The sequence below is a fragment of the Amblyomma maculatum genome, chromosome 4 (assembly GCF_055883805.1).
Source record: "Amblyomma maculatum isolate TAMU_Amacu chromosome 4, ASM5588380v1, whole genome shotgun sequence".
Lineage (NCBI taxonomy): Eukaryota > Metazoa > Arthropoda > Arachnida > Ixodida > Ixodidae > Amblyomma > Amblyomma maculatum.
The window spans coordinates 78,010,503-78,033,305 of NC_139347.1; the positions used below are offsets into that span (position 1 = coordinate 78,010,503).

General features: G+C 41.2%; 1 protein-coding gene across 1 annotated transcript in view; it reads right to left on the reverse strand.

The window, feature by feature from the left end:
* Positions 1–20,746, reverse strand: part of LOC146191485 (corticotropin-releasing factor receptor 1-like) — a 201,534-nt gene extending 180,788 nt beyond the window's left edge. The window contains exon 1 of the mRNA XM_084599958.1: positions 20,541–20,746. Coding sequence (XP_084456084.1) covers positions 20,541–20,746 — 206 coding nt within the window. The remainder of the gene's footprint in view (positions 1–20,540) is intronic.
* Between the last annotated feature and the right edge of the window lie 2,057 nt (positions 20,747–22,803).

Below are 22,803 nucleotides of genomic sequence, written 5' to 3' on the forward strand. Positions count from 1 at the left end.
TGTTTTTTTACACAGATGTAAATACATGACGAACGAGAACGAGCTAAGGTGTTATCTAGGAGATAAATATGAAAAAAAAATCCTTTATGCGAGGTCACATAGAAGAGGACAAAACAAAACAAAAACAAAAACTAAGGATGAAACATTAGAAGTGAGTATACAAATAAGATTTCATTCATAAAAAGTGGTGGCAATGTTAAGGAAAAATGAGTGCTTTAAGCTTTTAAAGAATGGTTTGAGTTGGGACATGGGACCGATTTGGTCGTAGTAGTCTGAAGGGACATTGAAGGCAGTTGGCACATAATTATATTTCAAGAGTTCCTTTAGTGAAATGTGTAGAGTGACGTTATATAAACTATGGTGAAGATTTTCTTTATTACGACACGGAATATGGAAATTTATCTTTAAAATCACTAAAGAAAATTAGCGAGAGATGCTAGTCGCAAAAGAAACAGCCGAAATGAAAAGGCATGCCAAGGAAGTCAAACAAGGACACAAGAACACATCATGTGGATATGTGCAACTGTACACAACGCTCTTAAAACTTCCCTGTAGCAAAGCACGAACGCATTTCTAAAGCAGTTTCTAAAAAGGGCTATGGAGTGAGTAAAAAAATTGCAGGCTAGCACGAAAGCAACAATCATACGAAGAGCGAACGATTTGATAATGAACAATAGCCATGATACACTATGAAGTTTACAACAAGCAATTGTAACCTGTCAGAATACACTCCGAAGTATTTCAATGAGTTCACGTACTGCACTTGGCAACAATAGCATGAAGGACACTGATAGGTATGCAAAAATAAAGGTTTGTTCATTGCTGCTTGTTATGGGTTGAGGCACTGGCAAGAATAAGGTTATTGTGGAACCATTTTTCAGTGGCTGTATTGTGATTTTGCGGGATATTTGATACGCTCGGTGGGCAGACCGGTATAATTAGCATAATAAAATTATTTAATTAGGCATGTAGTGAGGAAGGTCATCAACAAACCGATCGTGAAGGGAGGGAGCGAAACAGTGTCCTGTGGCTCCTCACTTCGAATAGGTGCTTCTCTGCTAAAGTCAATTCCATTCAGTGCAATTTGGGAGTGACTAGACGGACAGTTTTCAAAGAAGTAATAAAATAGGCCACGAAACCCAACATGCAGGTCCCCTTAAGGAAGATACTCTGGTTCTCCAACAAGAACACTTTGGGCAAACTCTTATAAGAGAAGCACTAAACAGGCTATTCTCAAAACCCTTATGAAGGAGATATGAAAATTCCTATCGTGTACTTGAGGTAAATACGATTATAACGGACATATTATAGTAATAGGCCGATGCCATTGGCTGTTCGTCCTCATTTTATGAATGTTAATTGCTCATTTCTTCATTTGTGTCTGAGTAGACATGATAGCATGGTCTGATATTTGAAAAAAAGGAAGATTTAGAAACTACAACTTCACACGGAAGAAAAACAGAGGTTAAATGAACAAGGATCAACTTGCCAAGCCCTAATGAATTTCACTCCATGCGCTTGTTCTCCTTAATCGTTATTACCCTGAGTGCAGCCCCCATAAACCGTGTTCTGTCTCGCCTGACCCCGTCCTTTAAGCGGCAAATATATACCATTTCTGATCGATCGGCCCAAATGATTTCTCTGGAAGGGTTAGTTGGAGACTTAGCTAATATCCCTCGAACAGCTGGCGTTTGGCGAAAATCCGCTTGTCGGCAATTACCGGGCCTATACTCGGCTATACACTGGAGCGGTAACCACGGTGGCGCAACATCGCACTCCGCCGGATTTCGCTACGTCTTTGAGTTTATATGAAGCGCGTATCCTGCTTCAAGTATGACGTTCACGTGTTTATGCACTGGCCCGAGCATTCGCGCCTCGTAGACTGGCTTTGACAGAACGTATCTTTTTCCTCGATCGACCAGCACGCAGAAGGCTTTCAATGCAGGCCGTATCTCGCCGAGCATGCTTGCTCTCAGCGGCTCGATTACATCGTTTGGTGTGATGGAGGACGCGTGGCGCAGACAACAAAGCGATCTGTCTCAAAAATAAGCTCGTTCCTGCGCCTCCTGGGAAGGCCTTATGAGGCTAGGTGTTGTAACGAATTGGTCACGCCTCTTGTGACAAAGCGCTCCTATCATTCTCTGCCCGATCAATGAGGTCAAAGCCGCCGAGCCCGTACCTCTAGGCTTGAACCGAAAAGGGGCTATTGTTTCCTAAATAGTGTCACAGGCGTCTTCCACTAGCAACAAAGCGTCACCGGGCTGTGTTGCTGACAAGTGTACTGTTGTCTTGGCGGAAAACTAAGTGGAGACGACGCCCTGCTTTCTTGTTTATTTTTTTTTTCTTTCGTTCATCGTCTCCGCGCTTGCCATGGACTCATGCTGCATCGGCAGCAGCTCCCTCGGTCGCCTGGTGCGACGGCAAACTGCCACAAAATGGCGCGCAGACCACACCCACCGCCAGCCGGCAACGCCCAGAAGACAAGGAGGCCGTGAGTAAGTGGTCTTTTACTAATAGCCCCTTGCCACGCATGTCAGAATCATCCGCGTGCTTTGCTTTACGAGATCCCACTGTACCCCCCTCGGCCCTGCTCTCCAGCGACACTAATACCACAATAACAAAGTGTTGCTTCTGGAAAGGTTTCTTTCTTGAACGTGTACGGAGACAACGCGTAACCACGCGCGTGAGGTGTGAATACCAGCGGAGTTGTTCAGCCACTGCATCTTCTATGGTTTTGCACGCAGCAATGTTCAGGCGCCTCGCCCACAGATGTTCCGGCAGGAGGTTTTACTTCGCGCATTTTTGTTTTCGGCAAATCTTGGTTTTTCTCCGTTTTACTTCATAAAATATTTATTAAAGCACGTACAAGAACGAGCGTCATTTTGAGGGGAGCAATGTGGCATTGAATAACGCATTCTTGCATATCGAAGCAGGCAATCCACTCTCTTAAACCAGAAAATGCAGTTTCCTTTTACTTTTATAAGTGTTCACTCACTCTCTACGCATCCTCACAATATCCTTCCTATGGCGTTGCCTTCGCTTCAGTATACCCGGCCATTTGGCCAAAAATGCTTATTTAAATTTCATTTGTAAATAAAGGTGATTCCTTCACTAGACACAGGCTTGTCAGTAACATTTTATTGCATTATTCGTGTAAAAATAAACAAATAAAACAGTATGTTATGGCAGACATAAGGAAACAAGAACTATAATCCTGTTTGTATAACCCCACCGGGGTGGCGCAGTGGTTACGGCGCTCGACTACTGTTCCCAAGGACGCGGGATCGAATCCCGGCCTCGGCGGCAGCTTTTCGATGGGGGCGAAAAGCAAGGTGCCCGTGTGCTGTGCGATGTCAGTGCACGTTAAAGAACCCCAGGTGGTCGAAATTTTCGGAGTCCTCCACTACGGCGTCTCTCATAGCCTGAGTTGCTTTGGGACGTTAAACCCCACAAACCAACCAACCTATTTGTATAAGAAAGTATGGGATGGTGACCATTAAGCAATACGCTAATAGCAAAACCTCCTGTGTCAAAACCGTTCTATCCTTAATATTTGCTGTGTCACTCAATAAAACACCATCATTCAGTTAAGTAAATGTAGAAATAAGGCTCTTCCTACCTGCCTTCTTTTGTAGATTAAAGCTTACAGCCATCTAGAGTGCTCCTATTTTTCAATGGCGTTTAAAGTAGCGGACAGAACCTTTCTCGTTTCTTGGCCAAAGATGTACAGGAACCATTTTGATAGGCATTCTGCGTAAACGTGCAGCGGTTTGCAACTTGTCTTTATTGCCTTGTTCTTGTCCACTAGATCTATGCCAATCATCACAACTGTGTTTCTTAACTGCTTCTAAGAAGCAAAAAGCTACTCATTTCTCTGGAAACGTTTTGTTTTAAGAGGACGCAAGTAAGCGTCTTTGTGGTTTCGACACCTGCACGGGCCCTTAGCTATAAGAGAATGCTGCTTACGGCTTTCGAATAAATCAATGAACCCTTGTCTTTTATTATATGTATTATATTGTATTATATTTATTATAGCGCTGTATATGTTCAAATACGGCGCTTGATTCTATGGTATTAGCTTATGAATTGCGCGAACAAAAGTAATCTATCTCTTACTAGGCCAGTGCTTCTGCCAATATTATTTCTAAATAAATAAATAAATAAATAAATAAATAAATAAATAAATAAATAAATAAATAAATAAATAAATAAATAAATAAATAAATAAATAAATAAATAAATAAATAAATAAATAAATAAATAAATAAATAAATAAATAAAAGATCACCACAATGCACCCTAAGCAGACGTTCATTCGTTCACAAAGAATTGAGGCCGCCGCCTTACATAGCTAAAGCTGTGGAGCATCCCTCACATGCCTGCCAGTTAGAGGGCAGATTACTGATTCAGCCAGTAAAGGTTACTTTAGTGTGAAATAAAACTACCGCGTCTGCAGTTAACATATCTAAAGCAGCTTTAACTTTTGCAGTTGCCCGACGCCCATTTATATAGTTTCAAGCCTATATATAATCGGGATTTTGCATCGTGCAAATATTTCCTTCCAAGCATATGTGTACATACTTCGTTCGCACAAAGGCCCTTTTATTCTGGTGTGTTTTTATTGCCCTATTTCTAATGTTGTTGTACATCTTCAGTAACAACTGGTGCAAAGAAATCTAGCAAAAATGCTTCCGATATCACCAACCTCCTGATCCGACGGTGCCCTATTCTTGCTCGGTGCTTCTCGTGTAACATTTCCCGAAGCTTACTAAGGAAATTAGCGTATACTGCGTCACGTACGCTCAAAGCCAAATGAAAATGAAATGCAATTATCACGTAAAATGTACTTCCACGCTGTTTTAAGTTTGTCCGGGGATAGATATATATGCAGTGTATTTGTCGCAGGGGCTGTTTCACAAAGCGGCAGCAAATATAAAATATATATATTGGATACAATATGATTTGCCGACTCGCCTTACGTAAAGTTTATGACAACGGCTCTAAAGACGTACGAATGTTGAATGTTTTCTCAGCAGAGACCCGAACGGCATGTACTCACGTGCCAACAACATATATGACAACCCGGGGAGATGAATACACGGATCTAGCAAAGTTCTCAAGAACAAAACAGCACCAAATCCAAGTTCGTTTCCTTTTTTTTTTTTTTTGTCTCTAGGAGCATTGAGACCTGTTATTCCTAATAAATTCATCCATTCATTCAAACTCCTTAGTTTCAAGCAGTGAATCTGTTGTGGTCTTAGGCTGCCGCCTTCTAAGCTCACAGAAAACACTGAATGCCTCAAAGGAAGCTTCTTGGAATGTTCGCATGTTGCTCACTTGCATGATTTTCCGCACAATAAGCTTTAGTTTTCTTCAAGATAATTAAATACTTATTCATTTTGCAATGATTTACTTTTCGGAACAAACTCTTCCGAATGATCACGGGGTTCTTATTGTTTATTGTCATTGTTTTTTGTTTTTTTCAGTAGCCACCTCTTTCGCTTGGATAATGCACTTCGCTTATATTTTCCCGCGTGATCTTGCTTTTAGTTTTTCCTACTTGTTCAACCCTGCAAACTGCCCAAGGAAGAGAGATCTTCGTTACACGTGCCCGCTGTAGAATAGTTTTGCATTCATTTTGTGTAAAAGCGAGCCTTCATTAAAAGAGCATTTGGCTGCATTCCTCATTCCTGGTTTCGATTTTCGCGGTATTCAGCGCTGGCCTTCCTGTATATAAAGAGTAAAGCCATAATTGTTCTCTAGAAGGAAAAAAGAAAAAAAAAAAAACGGGGGATGAAATGTCAGCTGCATAAAGCTAAAACAAAGAAAAATAAGCGAATAATATCGTTGTAGTTTCCCAGCAGCCACTTATCCAGTGATTACTTTGCTGTGGTCATTAAGGTGAAAAGCTGATTCCTTGCTGGTGCTTAGGTTATTATTGGGATCGCTGCCATTGCAAACTAAATAGGCACTGGCGGATATATCAATAATAATATAATAATAGAATATAATAATAAGGATTTTTATTAACCGAACACGCCCATCAGCTTGTTAGTTTTTCTAAAGCCAACAGCCATTTTTCAAAAGCGCATGAAATATGGTTCACCGCATAGCGCCTACCTAAGCATTGAAGTTTGACATCTCCGCTGTCAAAAAAAAAAAAGAAAAAAAGAAAGATGTAAGGAATGCGAAAGCACATAGATGACTTATTTTTATTTTGCTTCAAGGCCGGTGTGCTTGCGCCTCGGCAGGCACATTTCCATGATCCAATTTAGAAACGGTTTTCTTTCACAACAGACGGAGCGCTATTGCCTTGAATTCTGTGAAAAATAACCAAGAGTTTCAAGGATAAACTCCATTACAAAGAGGTGTGCTATGAGCGTGGATCCCGCTTTTGGATTCTCGGGATTTACGCTCAGCGCTCAATTTTACAACCAGCCATGAATTTGCAGAGCGAACGATATTTCCCGGTATGCACTCGGGCTTTGATTTGACGGCGATACAAATAAAAATGATTATCTTCTAGCGCTGGCTGAATAAACAGTCCAGTAGATCCTCGCATGCGTCATATTTAAAAAAAAAACTATCTGATTCCCTATTACGTCATCTCAGTACAATGTACTGTGCAAGCATTAATAATCGCTGCCGTGAAAACCTTGAGCTAAGAAAAATGCAGAAAGGAAAGGACAAGAAAAACAGTGCCTTCAAGTGATCTTATATTGAGAGCCTATAGAGGGGGGTGTTTCCAGTAAAACTGGATCGCCGGCCCTGTTATAGGTCAGGCTACAACTAAGCGAGATAGTTCTTCCAAGCGTTGGAAAATAAAAGAAAAAAGCCAGGTGCTTAGTGGATGTGAGAAACGGGTCTAAAAATATATTCCTATAAGAGCAGACCATAATTGTACTCGCATAGTTCTTCGTTATAGTTCGCGTATGGTCTACAGCATCTTTTTTTTTTGTTCTTCCTTCCCCGTTCCTTGCTACCAGAGGGCCATTTTTATTATGCTGAAATCTAGCGAGTCTTCCGCGCTCCAGGCTTCTACGTCGGTATCAGCACTCCTTACTTCCTTCACTGAGAGGCCTAAGATCCCTATGCGCTGCATGGACATGCACTGGGGAACGTAGAAAAAGGTCGAGATGATATCGCGGCACCCTTCAGCCCCAGGTACCTGCACTGCTACGATGCGCTCCCAGTGCAGACAAAAAACTCATTTATGTGTATGTTCTTTGTGCGTCGCTCACCTGAATACACCCGGAGGGCTTCCAATAAAGACGCCTCCCAGCAGGGTGCCAGATGGAACCAAGGTTCAAGAATGAGATGCGGGCAGGGAGTTAAGAGAAAGGGATAAAGGAGGCCAACCAGAAGAACGAAAGGAAAAAAGCAAGGTGAGGAATGAATGTCTAGTGGATCAAGATTCTGGGAGAGGAATATCGCGGCTGTCGGAGGCAATTTCGGCACTGCCAAGCGAATGGCGTGTAAGAGAAGGGGAACCTTTTCTTCCCATGGAAGTTATCAAAGGACCTCCGCCGGGGCTTCCTACAATACCGCAGCACTAGGAGCGGTCACGATATCTGAGGCAGGTCTACGGCGTTCTCAGATGCAGTCTTGTCGAAGGAGCCTGTACAGACTGGCTTACGTGGCATGTGCACACGTTCTGTTAGATTTCTCTAGTGAAGATGTGGTTTTGCAAAGAGTACATGCCGTAAAATAACATGTATTAACCAGTAGATTACAGCCGCTGTTTTTAGCCGAGGCGGTGATAAAAATTTATCCACAATTTCTGGAGAAATACGAACTTCGGCTGGTAACTTTTTGTGGGTATTTCATTTTTTAGGTGTATATTTTTACTTTGTATCTGTTACTAATGCTACCATGCGAAAATGATGGCGTCTGATTATAGCTCAGTAGACTGCCGCCTCCATTTTTCAGAAGCACCCCCTCCCCCCTCTCCCCCCGCTACATAGCCCAAATCTAAACAAGTGTCGTAGCGAGCCATTCATTGCCCCCGTCGTCACACCTTTTCACCTCCCGCTGCCCAACTTCACCATACAAACTTTTCTTTAGCCCCCCATACATTTTTCCTGTGTTTTTCTCAAAGCCTTCTTTCAGTGGAAGCCCACATAACAGCGCAAAAAATATATACACGTTATATATATATATATATGTGAAGGAAAGAAGCCGACAGTCGGCGAGGCCAAGGAAAACGTTGGGGATGGTACTTTATGTCTTTTTTTTTTTAATGTTTACTTGGATAATCACAGAAATTAGTAATGTAATCTGTTAAGGGGAAAGATAATTAGATACAAAGTAGAAGAAAAAACAACGTGCCGATGGTGGGATCCGAACCCACGACCTCCGAATATCGCGTCCGGTGCTCTTCCAACTGAGCTGAGGGTGGCGTTGGTGAACACTCTCAAGGTTCGTATACAGACAACATAAATACCCAAGCAAGTAGCAGGGGGGACAGCGGCCGATGTAGCTCAGTTGGAAGAGCACCGGACGCGTTATTCGGAGGTCGTGGGTTCGGATCCCACCATCGGCACGTTGTTTTTTCTTCTACTTTGTATCTAATTATCTTTCCCCTTAACAGATTACATTACTAATTTCTGTGATTATCCAAGTAAACAAAAAAAAATAAAAAAAAAGACATAAATTACCATCCCCAACGCTTTCCTTGGCCTCGCCGACTGTTGGCTTCTTTCCTTCATGTATTATAACGAGCACCCTCATTTCCCCTTGATTGATCTGCCTATATATATATATATATATATATATATATATATATAGGATAAGTAAATAGACGTACTTGGTTGCTAGAGGTTACATAAAAGTGAAAAATTGCTTCATACTGTTTCCAAGTTTATTTGTAGTCGACGTTTCGGCAGGAGCCCTGCCTTTCTCAAGACTGAGAAAGTCTTGAGAAAGGCAGGGCTCCTGCCGAAACGTCGACTACAAATAAACTTGGAAACAGTATGAAGCAATTTTTCACTTTTATATATATATATATATATATATATATATATATATATATATATATATATATATATATATATATATATATATATATATATATATATATATATATATATATATATATATATATATATATATATCACAGAGAGCAATTGCGTTATGCGTTGGCAGTAAGATAGCATTATAAGCTGTTGATGCTCTTACATAGAGTTTTGCTTGATCTTTCAGGGTCTTGTTTACCGACACTTTCATGTCGGTGATTCCACGAAAGAAAACGTACAGATTGGCGTCTCTAGACGGAAATTTGGAGAGCTCATGGGCGTTCTGTAATTTATTCCCAGTTCATAGCAAATCGCCTGTGACGAGTCGCACTAGGGCACGGGGTGCATGAGCACCGTATTTGCTTGCACAGAAAGCGATCGTGGCCCGTAGAGCAGCGTGCATTAACTCTTCAGCAGACTCTGACGAGCCACTTGCCAATGGTCTCCACCAATCATCGCTCACCAATGATTTACGATGACGGTGCTGAGACCTTGAATTGTCAGATATCTGTTTCTGTTTGCATCTGCTTGTTCCAAAGGCCGGAATTTCATCCCCTGTGACGTTGATATCCGAAGCGCTGACGCTACACCCAAGAAACTGTACTGTGAATTGGAGCTACGCTCAGTAAGACCGGCTGTAAAATCGTGTTCAAATAAGCATTTTGAAACCCATTTATCCTCTATAAGCACCACTGGTCAGCCAGCTGACCATCTCACCATCTAGGTGAAAATCTCCCCTCCTCCCCGCCATATTTCATGTTCCTCCCCACTCCACTTGCATTTACCAGAAACGTCACAAGCCACCCACCCACCTCTTCCCACGTTTACCCCAACAAAGAAATCCTCTCGCACGTTTGAAGCTGCGGCTTAGCATAAAACCTATTACTGCAATAAAATCAACAAAGTCATACTGAAGGTAATTCCAACTGCTTTCGATGAATTCTAGTTTCAGCGGTCTGATCGCTCTCGAAATTTGGTTTTGCGAGCGAACAGTGCTGTACTAAGTTCGGATACTTAGGCTTTCTCAAGACCACGAGCTATATGGCATCGGTTGGTCAGTGGCCAACGTATTCTTTTGTATAAAAATAATGGATGAGCAATTAGTATGTTGTGGACGAATCATAGGTTTGGTAAACTGGAGTGTATAATATCAAGTTTATTGCTCGAGAGAGCCGATTGTTAGTGCAAATTACGATGCTGTCAGCATTGGCATCACACCGTGTATCTTGCTAATGTAAATTAACGCTGAGTGATCGTATGCGTCCTTGGGGTCTCAATTCAGGGCGTTTTGCCTTTTATATCAAGGGCAGAAATTTTCTAACATGTAGTTTGCCTTCTTGCCTGTTGTCTAGTGCGAAGTAGCTGCATTGTTCTGCTATGGAGAATCTGTCTGAAGCATATCTCGTGCCACACTTACAGTCCCTATGCAGAAGACACCGTTTTGTATGCGTATTTTCTCGTCTGCTTCTTTCGGCTTTCAGTTGCTGGGTGAAATAAATTAGCCTTCCTTCGGTAACACTCGGTCACGTATTCTGCTTTTAGACATTGCTGGACTATATTCAAAACGCAAATGTAAAGTTAAGAGCTATGAGAGCGGAATGTTAGAGAACGTAAGTATATTGCATATCCTTTAGTCATGTGAAAACATTTTCACTGAAATACTACGCTTATATGAAATACTAATAAATTCACTCATAAAGTAGAAGTATTTCAGTGAATAGTGTTTTTAGAACCAATTTTATACACTCGTGGAAAAAAAAAACACTCGTCTATGATGACCATCATTGCAAGAAGCCCTTGATCGACCTAAGTTTATGTTCTTCCGGATAAAATAAATCGACTGGAAGCTTTTGGAAGTATCAACCGACATAAGAAAAGAAAAAAAAAAAACGACGCTGTTGCTACTTCACTTCAAAGCGAGAACAAGAATAAAAGAAAATAATTTTTTTTCCAGCTTGAACAACGTTGTGTGAAATTCACAGGGAAGGCATGTCGCAACTGAGTGAAAAGATGGGCCTTTAGCATCTGGCTAATAATTGCGTTCATTGTAGCCGCGCTTAAAAGCGTTGCAACCTGAAACCTGTAAAATTAGAGTTAATTGCTGTCTCTGTCATGCCTCGCACTTTCTTCTCACCGGCGAAAATTATCCTTCATTATTATATTTTCATTGTTATGTTTTGCCTATTTGATTTTGCTCCGGTGCGTTCATGTCCTCATTATCACACCTCACTCTTCCTCCCTGGGAAGTGTAGGGCTTGATAGTGAGAACATTATTATCGTGAAAAACGCGGCAACTTCGAGCGCATGTTGACTGAAAGCGACCGCAAGAACTTCGTGTACGGAGAATATTGTCCACGTTAAATAGTTTCCAGGTTTGCAAAAAAGTTAGTACGGGTTTGCCTTGTATTTGCGCCTCTCGATTCTTGCACGAAAGCTTCGGTATTTTATTCTTCAGTAAAGCTGTGTTTCTTTGTTAGCTGCCAGATACTGTCGGACAGATTGATGTGGCGATGAGCCTGCTTTCTGGAAGAAAGGTAGTCAGCCGAAAAGTAACATAACTTGATTGGGACAGGTTTAAAAGGAATAAAATATTAATATCTAGCCCGCACAGCACAAGTCAGAACGAGCTGAGAAAGCAAAAAGATGGAAAATGCAATGACGCTCTGTGAACAAAGATCATTATTTTGAAATTGTTTTGCAGAATATTAAGAACAAAAAATGCCATTTTGAGCTGAAAATAAAAGAAATAATAATGTGTAGGCTTGTTGAAATTGACACGTGGTAAGAATAACGCTACCCGTACATGTTGTCTCGTTGCTGTCCCCTGACGAAATGCATGCAGTTAATTTCTGTGCATTGCAACAAAGCTTCTACTTCGTTGTTGCATCTTGATTTTTAGCACTATAAAACAACGCCTTAATGTCTTGCAGCCCCATTTTTTTATGTTCTAGTAGTATTGACACTTGTCACTACAATATTTATTTCTGGAAGAAATGATGATATTATTAATCTCGTTTGAAGTATCCAAAATAATGCCGAAACACCATTGAAACAAAATCAGCGTTTGATAACAAAAAGAGTTCCTCCCTACTTTACCGTGCACCACTACAACACCGAAACGCTATAAAACAGCACAGGCTTTGAAATTACCTGTTGATATTTTTCATCGCATAGTCACTTGACAGTGTGAAAAGATGATCACACCAGCTTACTTTGTGTATTAGCCAGGTGCATTATCTGTCACAATGGTTTACTTAAAAAGACACCTCAAAAATTTCAAATTTCTATTATGTAATCAGCTAAAGATGTTGAATATTGTTTTCTTGCTAGGATCATAACATTGCTATTCATTTTGTCATTTCCACGGCAAAAACTATAACGAACACGGCATCAGCTTCATTCTAATAATTATGGTCTTCTCGCTCTTTAATACAGTCTAGTTGCTTCACTATGCGCGGCTAATTAAACCCACCTCTTCCGAAGAACTACTAATTATGCAAGTTCATCTCCCCTGAACTATAGTACAAGAATATTTTTGGGGTAATCCAATTTGTTCCCTTAACACGGGAATATGACGCTCCTGTTTATTTTTCCGCAGACACGGGCCCACAGAAATGTTATTTGCGATGCTATTGGTAACCTGCGAGTGACGCTAGCGATAAAAACAGAAAGAAAACTAGACGTCATCATCGCAGAGCTTTTCAGCTGGTACGTCCCGAAAGAAGTGAGCTAAGTGCCTCAGGCAAGATTTTTCGAAGGGAGGGAGAGTCCCATATGACATGGGACTCTCAGACGTAGTCGGAAGTTATTTACAGCTGCAACGGCTGTGCCTGACATCCGGAGATCCTTTGGGCGCAGTGAATGCCACCAGAACCGAACCAAGGACCTTTCGCATTATCCGACTGTCGAGAGCCCGTATGTGCGGGACAAAAACCTAGCAGTAGCAACGCGGCCAGGTGAGACATGGTTTCGCCCTGCTTGAGGCAGCAGCTGGAACTGTCAGACTTTTGTAAGCCCCGAATTCTGCCACGAGGCTCAACACCCCAGTAACTTTTGCTAGCTCACAAAAACTTTCGCGATTCTAGCAGTTCTTTGTGCAAGAACACTGGACTGCTGTGTTCATGAGAAAGTGTATTAAGGAGGAGAGTGTGTTCACTGCTCGATCTCAGCGGATGATGGAGAATATGGCTCTGTAAGAACTACCATTTCGGCTGGCGCACGCGAGCTGCAATAAACATGCAGCTTTCGTTATTTGTTTGAAGATAGAGGTCGGAATTTTCTGGTTTAAATCTTTATTCTTTTTTTTTTTTTTTTAGCTCGAGACGACATTTGGTAGCGGTTTTTTGAAGACTGCTAATTTTGGGATTTTTTTTTTCGCACATCTTTACTCTACGAATCGATTACAGACTTCTTTTTGTGAATAAATGAGGAAATAATATGTGGTCTTAAAGTCACTTAGAGTCGGGCCTGGCGGTTTTTCAGCTTGAGCCGTTTTTTAACCAATAGCTAATCTGAAGAACAATGCGGCTGTGCCTTTGGAGGAATTTCTGTCGCCATTAGGGGAAACTGTGGAAAGCTCCACACCGACAACGCTTTCTCTCAGTAAAAGTTGATTCTTTGGTTCTTAGTGGTTACTTTAACTATCTATAGCAGAAAAAAAAAACGCGTTTGTCGGCGAAAAGATAGCACCGAAAATCTCAACACCAGTCAATTCAATCTTGTGATGTATTAGCGAAGGTAGTGGGTTGTCACATTTTTAATTAAACATTGGTGGAGCTTATCTTGCGCGAAAGAACAGCTGGGTTTAATTTCCCTATATCTAAGGATACGTGCAAAACTACAGTGAGGTCACGATCTGTTGCCATGGCAGCAGTGGTTTCTGCACTAAGTAAAAAAGAAAAAATAGTTAACTCTCTGTTTATCTCACCCATAACCATTCTTCATAAACGTATGATAAATGCCGAAGTACGAAACAAATGAAATATAAAGTAGCCACTAAAAGCAATGCTGAAACCTCTTCTGAATGAAGGCCACAAAGCTTGCATGTCGGGCGTGGCTAACTTCAATGTGTTGACGTAGTGCGATAGTGCGAATGATAATGAAAACTCTTAATTTTCTACTCGACTGACATCACGAATATCAGCAGCCTAATGCTTTTTTGTACCCACAGGTGTGGCGTTCTAGAACTGGCTCCAGTATGGCTTGGTTTCTTCTCTAACAGTGCAACGAGGGCAGGTTTTCAATTTTGACCCTGTGGAACGAAGTCACACCCCTCCTTCACCGTCAGCAAGCTTAATTGCGACGCAAGCCAGTGATAATCATCCAATACACAAAAATGGAAGCCACGCTGCGGTGTGCTGAATTTAAGCATTAAACAACGAAGTTCATCAGGACGTGTGATGTATAGTCGCGCTTCGCAGCAAATATAACACTTTCTTCAAAAATCCATCGCCATGGTAGCTGATTGTTTGCAACTGATGCCGAAGCTCACCCAATAACACGAGAAAGGTTTGCTGCTAGTACTGTAAAGCTTTTTGGATATCATAGTGACAATTCTTAACCTCATCGTTTACATTCCAGACATTGTAACTTTTTTTTATCCGGGGTATACTTTAGCACGTTTTGTTTGGTTGCCTTGTTTTCAAAAAGGAGAAAAACGACGTTTCGGGATGTTTAATTAAACCTTTATCAGCTTCTGAGCGTGATGATTATATTGACTAAAAGTGCAGCTATTAACCCACATGAGGTTGGCCGTTTCATGAAAACAAAAAGACATGCAAGGTTTTTCGCGTTTGCAAGAGAAAAGGAAACCTTGGGCATCAGAACATGGTAGCAGTAGCATTAAGAGACCCTTCATTAAATGGTTTTTGCGATATATTACCGAATACTAAAAATTCGAATTATAAATAAAACGGACCATCTATTACAAAGTTTATTCCACTACAGCTCCAAAACAGCTCATACTGGCACTGCATTGTCCGATATTCCGACCAAACATTGTGAATTGAGGAAACTTCGTTCTTGTAAAAAACTGGTTTATCGCGTGCTTTGTTTTCACTGATGAATAAGTGTTAAGTACAGTAAACTCAATGACTTTCTTTTCGCGTTAAAAAAAGATCGCTATTTATGCAGTACCCTTTATTCGCCCTTTTTAAAAAGGAACAAAGACGCCGCTAATGAATTTTTACCATATAAAGGATGTGACATGTTCCTGAACTGATATATGAGGCGCCTTGCATACTCTGTAAGTAAAAGGTACAAAACCAACTCTCAGGCCAGCAGTTTTTCTTTGGAGTTGTTTATCGTCACTTGGCACTCCTGAAGAAACGATTTAGTCCTTTGTTGGCAATGACGATCGTTTAATTTATAGTTTTTTTCTCGTACAACGCACTGAAAGGTTCGTAGGTTTGTTCAAGGTATTTCAAAGCCAACGGGATACAGTGAACGCGACTCAGCTGGAATGAAAAGCTCTCTTTTAATTTAAAAGACATTGCCTATATAATTGGTTGAATACCACATTCACATGCTTATAAATTTGTTTAAGGCTTCTTAGAGCATACTGTAAAGGCTACTGTTACTGTTATATTGAACAGTGGTTTGTTGTTTAAACACATGCCTAAGATAGTGCTATCTTGTTTATATGTTAACTCAGTCATCCTGTTATCTAGCCAACATTTTCCAATCACTCTGCCCCGCCACGGTGGCTCAGTGGTTGGGGTGCTCGATTATTGAATCGGAAAACGTGGGATCGAATCTTGCATGGATGAGGTGGCCACATTTAGATGGAAGTGAAAAACAAGTCATCCGTGTGTTTTGATATATCATTGCGCGCCGAAACTTCAGGAGCCCTCCACTACGGTGTCATTCATAGCTTGAGGCGCTTCAGAGCCTTAGACTCTAAACTCCATACTATTTTTTAAATCGCGTGCTTATTGTCTCGCGGCGTCCGGTGGGAACACCTTTGCACTCAAACGAATGTTTCGCATGAATATATATCAGGATTGCACCTCCACATTTTTCTAAGAATACCTCTTACAGAAAGCCACGGAGAAATAAAGCGGCAGTTGCGCCATTTTCTGACATCACGCTACATAAATTTGTGTTGCTATCCCTGCCCCTCACCAAAACTAGCGACGCCTATGTGAAAGCTGAGGTTGTAGTGCTCCTAACCTTGTCACGGCTGTCAAATTTCGTCACGGTTCTATCGCAGCGAGGACAATCGGACGCTGAAGTGGCATCCTCTTTTACATTCGCGCCCCCTAAATCTGACCACAAGATGTCACCAATCTGCGGGTGACACGTCGCGAAAGAACGGGGGTCGGCAGAAAAATCAGACAGGTTCTTTTGCCCTTTTCATGAAAGTTTTCGAGACACCGCATCCAAATAAAAGCGCCAAACGGCGCAGCACAGGCGGGCATCAGTTTTATATGTTAAGCAGGCACTGTAGCCGTTGTGACTGGGATTCGTTTGCGAATTAGCATATTGAAAGATTTTGCTTTGATCCTTCAAGACAGCTTGGTGTCGTTTTTGGCAGCGATTCTTCGTCTGCTCCATTGCTTTGTCGTCTGCATGTTTGTTGAAACCGCATGCCGCAGAAAGAAACTCCAGGCTGGGAGAAAAGCAAAGACGGAACGCCTACACAAACATTGCTTGTACTAAACATAAGAAGATGATAGGAAATAAGTAAAAAAGAAGTTATGCCAGCAAGAGGCTACTTTAAGCTTGTATGACTCGCCCACCATGGAATGGGTACAGAATTTTGGTTTTACGAGGTCACACAGGAGGAACTGCGAGCGCTGCTTCCCTTCACAATCTCTTTGGAGGGCAATGGCCGCCTTGTGAAAAGCAGGAATGCAAACAAAATAACGCAAAAAGTACATGCACACGTGTTATTTTAGAATTTTTACTGTAGATTGCTTGCGACTTCCGCTAGAATTATATGCAGTTACGTTTAGTTTTATAAACGCATCAGTGCTTAAAGTATATCAAAAAAATTTAGGCAGGGTTACCGATATAAATGAAACAGCAGTATTCAATGTTTTAAGGCAACAAACAGATCGCACCTGTTTCTGGGAAGTTTGAGAATAATTTTACAATGTCAAGCAATAAAAAAAAAATAACATTTTGTCGCAATTCTTTCCCAGCAATTACTGAATGACTAGCTCATTTGCAGCCGACGTCTCGTGGCAGTATTGAAGTTTATGATTTGCCGAAGGATGCAAGTAATTGTTTCTAAATCCCTGAAATTAGCAATGCAGAATTGAGATGACGGTTCGCGATTTGTCATGAGCTTGCTGCATTTTCCCGTACGCTCAGTGAGAAAAAAGCTCAGCCTTGTTGGAAAATTTAGTGATTATAGTTTAAGTGAAACATAAAGTATGCTATCGAACTCGTTGTGCGCGGCGGCTGATTCGAGCCGGTTGAAACATGAAGGTGCCTTCATTTTATTTTATTCTTTGCGACATGCAGTCCGGCTTTCTTCAGCTGGCTAAATGAGGGATTAAATGGAGCATTTGACGCTTATGAGCTCGCGTATTGCAGTGCGTTCTTGGCGATCAGTGCTTTTTAGCCTCCTTCGGCTGCAATAAATGCAGTCTCGATGTATGTATAAACCAGGTCACAGTTTTTATTCGCTGCTTTTGATCTTATAATAATAGAGGCGATGGCTGTATTATTATTGTTCTTTCTTTCTTTTTTTTTTTTTTTCATTTTAACTACGTTTACCTTCGGACGGCAGCTACAGTAGAAATGGTGGTTTTGTACATTACCACTTAAGAGCACCTAAATCAGCGAGAAATATACCTTATCTGAGGTCTTAAAAGTGCTGCCTAGCTATCATATCCAAGTGCTTGCCTTAATCTAGACCGCATTAAAATCCGGTCTTCGGCATATACAGCAGCACTCAAGCATCCGGTGAAACGACTTCCGGCTTTTTCCTCTTTCGTGCTGTCCGCTCAACGAGATATTACGCATTGCGCGGAGGGTTAATACGCGTTCTTGCTGATCACTGCGCTGAGGGCAGTTATATATATATATATATATATATATATATATATATATACATATCAGTAGTATCTCGTTGCGCGGACGGGATTTGCAGTTTTCCGATACCAAACTAAGAACAGAAACTTGGAGACCCAACCACGAAAGGAAAGATAAAAGCCAGAAGTAGTTCCACCGGATGCTTAACTGCACACACACACACACACATATATATATATATATATATATATATATATATATATATATATATATATATATATATATATATATATATATATATATATATATATATATATATATATATATATATATATATATATATGTACTCTGCTCTTCGTATTTTCTCTTAACAAAGAAGAAATATGACGTGCTTTCATGGCTTCGTATATATATATATGTGTGTGTACGAAGCCATGAAGGCACGTCATATTTCTTCTTTGTTAAAATAAAATACGAAGAGCAGAGTACAGTTGGCTGAGGATCAGAATTATTTAGCAAACCTTGGGCCGTCTTATGTCAGCGCAACGACTTATCTTTATTCGCCGAGGAACCCACTCATTCCGGTTTGTTTTTTTGTGTTATTATCATTAGCGTTCACCGAAAAAGGAGGAATACAGACAATACGTTGGTTGAATCCATCTTCCACAGTGCGAAGTAATAGATGGAAACACTGTACACATTAGAAACAACTGATACACAAATGAGCATTTTAATTCGACCATATTATTGAGATTTACTGTTTTTATACAGCCGGTATTTGGGCGGGACTCTTAAAGTTCTTTTGGGCTTGCTGTGGAACCAACCAGGCCGAAAAGAACATCCACCTCTTCTTTCAGTCCTGCTTGTCATGAAAATACTTTTCTTTACTTCGAACAGTACTTTTCAACAACCTGGCCTCAAAAATTTCGAGTTTCTTCTGAAGTAGGGACGGCGCTTTTGGTACTGTGCAGTTAACGTAGTATCAGTACCACAGCTGTCAACAGAACCGTGTCGTGGAAACAGTGCACCTCCCCCAATGTATGAACACAAAATTAATATGCGCTGAAAACATTCTTTGAAAACATTTTTTTTTTCGCCGTAATTCTAATGTTAGGTATTATAGATTCTCATTTTGCACTGCGGTATGTCTTTAACATATTTTCTCTTCAAAATTACAAATGATTCGATTTTCTAACAAAACACTCGAATTGTAACTTACAAACCGTAGCCAGTATAGGGAAGGAAAAATGTAAGCTGGGCTTGCGCAGAAAGTAGTGCCCCTTCTCATGAAGCATTGACTCCTTGCGCAGCCTTTTGTCTTATGCTCCATGTGAACCAAAAAATACGAAAGTATGAAATTATTGCCATGTTCTTGAGGCCAAAATGAAGAGCAATCACACCTGATTTGAATGTAAGAAGTACTCTGGTAGATATTTTAAGGTGCTTAGAAAAGCAGTCATAACCCTGCTAAATCACTGCTGGTGCTTTCTATTGCATAGAATCAAAAATCTACTACACTGCATTTTATTTCCAGCGTGAAGTAAAAAACGAAAAAAGAACACAGCTCTACCAGCAGAGACTAGTAGGACAAGCGGCTGCCTAAATATTTTTCTTCTAAGGACATTTAGTACCAATTCCGGCCATGATAGCGTCACCGCAACCAGTAGTAGCTTATGTCAACTTTACACCAGGATCTTCACAACAAGGGTATTTTGCAAAATATGAAAGTTGATACTAATGCACTTGAAGAAACATTGAAGACGGTGCATTAAAACTTTCAATCAACATCAACTTGCTGCCGGATTGTCAGAAACAGGTCTTCTTTGTCTATTACGAAATGTCCAGGTGCTAATTTTTTAACGGGAGTTTCTTACAGCGCCGCGAATAATGGCATCACTTCAGAAAAAAAGAAGAAAAAACAACAACAAAACTGCACTATATTTAAAGGCCGCGTTTGAATGTCCCTTGGTTTTATGCAATGCACTGACCAGTTCCTTGATTTTATGCCCATCCATGCAGCTACTAGGTATGCGCGGTTTGCTCTACGTAAAATTAAGCAGCAGTGATAAGTAGGCTTCTTTCGGGATCGAAGGGCGATTTAAGGAGCATATTCCTACGCTATTAAAGATAAGCATGAGGTATGTGACAGCGCACAACCCTGTGTCAGTGCAATCCTATGACGAGGCTAAGCTTTTATTTTACTCGCCTAGAGAACGCGTTTCAAAGCAAACGTGGCCATTCAAACGAATATACAGCGACAATTTCTTGTGAAAAAAAAAATATTGTACGGATTCTAGCATAAGGCGAATTTATTGTTTTACGTACCTTCACACCACTCTATTTCAGAGAACGAGTGTGCTGAATTTCTCATTAATATTTAAAAATATATATAACGTCCCATGATTTACAGTGAGCAAGAGCAAATTTATCCGAAAATAAAATTTGTCGACATCGTTTGAGAGTCCGCGTAAAGGCGCTCTAACACGATAAGCAGCCCGTGTGAAACGCAAAGATTGAGATTTCATTGCAAAATAAACTTGGCACGATTTACTACCTTGTATGTGTTCATCCGTCTGCAGCTTGAAGCACTGCTCTTCATTGAGCTGGTTGTGAGTCGTCGTAGCCACATGCCACAAGATGTCAGGCGCCGAAACTGCACTGGTAGTGGTCTCATCCGGAACCTGTCCGACGTCATTTTCAACAGGTGTGGAACCCTCCAAGTGTTCCGGTACTTTCACCAATCTCACCATGACTTCCGACCGTCACTTTCCTTCAGGAAAAGAAGACGCACGAGAAAAAAAGGAAACGAGGTTCGTTCGAAGAAAAAAAAAAATACGAAATAAAATACAGTTCTATAAACTCTGAGCTGTAGGTGGTGCCGTAGTGGCGACGCGCAATCGAGGGTGGCGCTTGGTGGCGCACAGAGGCATAGGAGTCCAAGCCGGCAAGCACTCGTGTAGGCGCCGGTGCTGACTGAGCGCGCTCTGACTCCGCGCTCGAGTTGAAACGGCGCGAAACCGCGCGGTCCAAGCCCGCGCGCGCGCCACGCTCGGTTGGTACCGTCACGTGGTGTGTCACGTGCGCAGCCGCTCCGTCCAATCGAAACTTCGGCTTTCCGGTGCCACATTTATTTTGCGTTTTTACTGTCTGGTCGCTGCTTCCGCCCTGTCCACAGCGTTTCAGTTCTTCGCGCGATCCCGAGAGGTGAGAAAATCTCGGAGCCGGTCGACCCGTCGCAGAGGCTCTCCGCGGCCGCAGGGAGCACGGGGGCTTGAGCAAAAAGTCGCCTTCCAAGCGCCACGAGCGAAATTGCGGCGCGTACCTGACGGCGTTGCCGACAGTGCTTCGCAGCTTCCTTCGCTTTCGAATCACCTACAGGTGTTGAGGTAGCAGGAAAAAACAGCTTCTTGTTAAGGCAGTGAGGAAATTATAGAGCAATCGATCACTGCCACATGACACAAGATGAGGACTTACTTCTGATCTGATTCTATCAACTCTTGTTGCGAACAAAGGAAAAGTGTTTATTCCACTTCGATGTTCTGCCTGTTGATTACAGGGCGAAATGGTGTTGTCGGTCTTTATCTGGGAAGTCTTCCATTTTGACTTTTTTGTTTGATCTGTCTATCCATTCGCTCCGTTCATCCACCATTCTATCTTCGTCTCAGAACTATGTATGTATTGGTTGGTTTGGTTTGTGGGGTTTAACGTCCCAAAGCGACTCAGGCTACGAGAGACGCCGTAGTGAAAGACTCCGGAAATTTCGACCACCTGGGGTTCTTTAACGTGCACTGAAATCGCACAGCACACGGGCGCCTTGCTTTTCGCCTCCATAGAAAAGCGGCCGCCGAGGCCGGTATTCGATCCCGCGTCCTTGGAAACCGTAGTCGAGCGCCGTAACCACTGCACCACCCCGGCGGGGCGTATGTATGTATGTATGTATGTATGTATGTATGTATGTATGTATGTATGTATGTATGTATGTATGTATGTATGTATGTATGTATGTATGTATGTATGTATGTATGTATGTATGTATGTACGTATGTATGTATGTATGTGCGTATGTATGTATGTATGTATGTATGTATGTATGTATGTATGTATGTATGTATGTATGTATGTATGTATGTATGTATGTATGTATGTATGTATGTATGTATGTATGTATGTATGTATGTATGTATGTATGTATGTATGTATGTATGTATGTATGTATGTATGTATGTATGTGCGTATGTATGTATGTATGTATGTATGTATGTATGTATGCATGTATGTATGTATGTACGTACGTACGTACGTACGTACGTATGTATGTATGTATGTATGTATGTATGTATGTATGTATGTATGTATGTATGTATGTATGTATGTATGTATGTATGTGTGTATGTATGTATGTATGTATGTACGTACGTACGTACGTACGTATGTATGTATGTATGTATGTATGTATGTATGTATGTATGTATGTATGTATGTATGTATGTATGTATGTATGTATGTATGTATGTATGTATGTATGTATGTATGTACGTACGTACGTACGTATGTATGTATGTATGTATGTATGTATGTATGTATGTATGTATGTATGTATGTATGTATGTATGTATGTATGTATGTATGTATGTATGTCAGAAGAGATAAACGACTAGAAAGGAAAGGAACGAGCAGCCACATGCCGTCGTCGGGATGGGAAGCTGCCGTCGCCATGTGAGCCTTCTTCTGTCTAATCGTTTAATTCTCCGATGACATTATTACTTCACATAGACCAACAAAACTTCCGCGATGATTTAGTTGGTGT